The sequence below is a fragment of the Mus pahari genome, chromosome 4, assembly GCF_900095145.1.
Source record: "Mus pahari chromosome 4, PAHARI_EIJ_v1.1, whole genome shotgun sequence".
NCBI classification, from domain to species: domain Eukaryota; kingdom Metazoa; phylum Chordata; class Mammalia; order Rodentia; family Muridae; genus Mus; species Mus pahari.
In genome coordinates, this window is record NC_034593.1 from 79,523,535 (window position 1) to 79,526,527 (window position 2,993).

The 2,993-nt window shown below is 42.0% G+C and overlaps 1 protein-coding gene across 3 annotated transcripts in view; it reads left to right on the forward strand.

The window, feature by feature from the left end:
* The window catches only part of Ash1l (ASH1 like histone lysine methyltransferase), a 132,431-nt gene extending 130,716 nt beyond the window's left edge, over positions 1-1,715 (forward strand). For all 3 annotated transcript variants that reach the window (XM_029537522.1, XM_029537521.1, XM_021196737.2), the window contains exon 28: positions 367-1,715. In XM_029537522.1, the coding sequence (XP_029393382.1) occupies positions 367-458 (92 nt within the window). In that variant the 3' untranslated portion in view covers positions 459-1,715. The remainder of the gene's footprint in view (positions 1-366) is intronic.
* Positions 1,716-2,993: the final 1,278 nt, after the last annotated feature.

Here is a 2,993-nt window from a genome sequence, read left to right on the forward strand (position 1 = left end):
CAGAGGCAGGCGGATTTCTGAGTTCGAGGCCAGCCTGGTCTACAAAGTGAGTTCCAGGACAGCCAGGGCTACACAGAGAAACCCTGTCTTGTAAACCAAAAAGAAAAAAGAAAATGGTTTCATTCTTTCATAAACTTGGCTCAGTTATGTCTTTGGAGTGATTCTAAGATCAGATGGTGTCTTTCAAACCCTAGAGAAACATTTTTCTGTTCTTTTTGAGAACCAGGGCATGCTTCAAAACAAAAACTTAGGGCTAGGAGCAGACCTGATGCTTTAGACCATGCGTCCCTGAGTTCTCTAGAGTGCAAATCCAGAATGTGGTGCAGGAGAGTGATATCTGATGTGCTGTCTTGGTTCTGATTTCAGCCATTGATGTGACCTACCTGCTGGAGGAAGGGTCCGGCAGGAAACTGCGAAGGCGCACTTTGTTTATACCAGAAAATAGCTTTCGGAAGTGACTCTCAAAAGGATGAGAACCTCGAGCGAGCATCGGGGATCCACCGGCACCATCAAGTCCAGTCTCTTGCTCTCTGGACATGGACTGGGACAGAAAAGTTCTGTCCAGGCAAGGGGAGTGGGGTCACGTGTCTGACATGGTACTTACTAAAACTCGGAGCTAGTGGAAAGGGAAAGGAAGTAGGCTTGTCTGATGGTTGAGTTTACTTCTCTTTCTGGCTTCTCCTAAAGGTTACTACAGAGAGGAGGACCACATTTGGAATAGCCAGAAGCTATTGGTTCTTTATGGCACTTGATACTCCTCACAGCTTGGGTTTTTCTGGGTTGCCCTCTGAAAGCACTAAGAAGCTGCTTCCTATGACCAGGTGTAAATTCAAAATCCAAAGGGAAGGGTCCAGATCCGAGCCCTATCCCATTTATCTTTTAGCTCTAAGAGCTATATCAGAGACCTAAACAGATACAGTAGCTGAGGCCTCTTATAAGTTCCTTTAACAGGAAAGTTCTTTCTTCCTTCTTGCCCAACAAGGTCAAAGTACTAGAACATGAATCAGCTGCTCAGAGCACTTAGAACTGCTGCCACTCTCCCTACCTCTGTTCCCAGAGTAGAGTCAGTAGAATCAGGGAGGCGGAGAGGCCCCCATGGGGTCAGAAGGGCAGTATTGGTAATTACTTTTGGTTTACCCTTTATAACCTGCCGAACATACTTTTTCCTCCTGAGAAAGCCCAGCCCCGCCAGCACACATGCTGCTTCTCTTCCTGTGTGTCTGCTGTGCAACAAGATTCACGTCCAAGAAAGAACAACGGTTTTTAAAACTGCATAAACCCTCTAAACTTCTCCCCTAACAAAACTCACTACAGAACTGTTGAGCAGTGTTCACTCTCAGAGTGTTTGTTCTAAGTGTAGATAACCGACTGAAACACTACTCTTATTTTCTTAACTGTATAGTTCCAGTGTCCGTCCTTCCCACGAGTCCCATTTCCCTTCCACCTTTCTGAATGACTTCATCATCAGGAGGTATAGCCAGGGTCACCTTCTCACCCAGTCTCTTGACCAGAAGTTACCAGACCATACTGTCTCTTTACAAGTAAAATTCAAAAAGCTTTGCTTTGTCTTCTCAGACTTACATATGCATATACATTTTAGATGTTCTTATAAGAGAAAAGATGGTTTTTAAATGTGCCAAGTTATGTGTGTATGTATAAATATATATGTGTGTGCGTGTGTGTGTATATATATATGTGTGTGTGTGTGTATATATATATATGTGTGTGTGTGTGTGTGAGTGTGAGTATGTGTATATGGGGGTGAGTGCGCACGTGTGCGTGTGTGTGTGCGCGCGCGTGTGTGTGCGTGTGCTTGTGTGTGTGTGTGCGTGTGTATGCTGTGAGATTGGTAAGCAATACATTAGTAAACACATCTTCATTACTCTTTTCCGATACTGGACCAATGATGTCCTAGGTGTACATTTCCTTCCCCTTATGATGACGACGCTCTGACTCATTTAGGTAGAGACATTTGACCACCTTCATTCCATTGATTTTCTTTTTCTCCTTTCTGTGTTATTCTTAAGGGAAAAGAGAGAGAGAAAGAGGGGATGGCATAGATCCCCTTGAGCAGAGAAAAAGCAAAATATTTTATTAAAGAAAAAAAAAGAGAAATTAAGAAAATAGTTTGGAGTATTTTCTTACTGTAGAGAAGCATTGTACATTACCACGAGACCTGGGTATGAGATGCTCGCGCGTGGCGCTGGGGAGCGCATGGCCAAGCCCACTGGAGTGGTTTCTTTTGTTTCTCATTGCAGGGAGGGGGAGGGGGGAGGACTAAGGGCACTTTGGGGGTCTCCTTTTAGTCAAAAGCAAGAAAATGACAAGAAAGAGATTAAATTCAATGTTTTCCTTTAATAGTGTTAAACACTAAAATTTTAAAATAAGAAAGAAAAAACTTTGTAAAATGCAAGAACAGAAGCAAAAGACACTACGCTGTCATTTTTATCTTTCTTTTGTTGAAAGATTAAAAACTGAAATGTTTTTTAGACAATCAAATGTTAGGTAAGTGCAAAAAACTTGTTTTTCTTACTGGTGTAGAAATTAATGCCTTTTTTATTTTTCAGTTATTTTATAATAACAAAATAAAAACAGCCCCCAGCTGCCCGGTGGGTTCGGTGTTGGAAATGCGGGGCAGAGCACTACATCACTGCAAATAGGTACAGAGTTAGTCTGCATGTCTGTAGGCTGTGTGATTGCCGAGAATATAAATGCTGCTAATATATTTCCTTTTTACAGAAAAGCATATCTAAATAGATGATTGTTTTGATGTTAATCTTTGTAAATTATGTATTACCAATTTTAACATTGGATGTAATTGCATAAAGGCTTGCATCTCAATCCTTGAAAGTCTAGCATTAAATGGAAACAACTTTTCCTAACTGTGTCGTGGTTACCTTGCTGTCTTTGTGCTAGTCTAGAGTCTGTCTAATTGGATTCAGCCTGCCCAGTAAGCACTGCAGTGACGGCCGTACCAGACACTCAGCATCTGT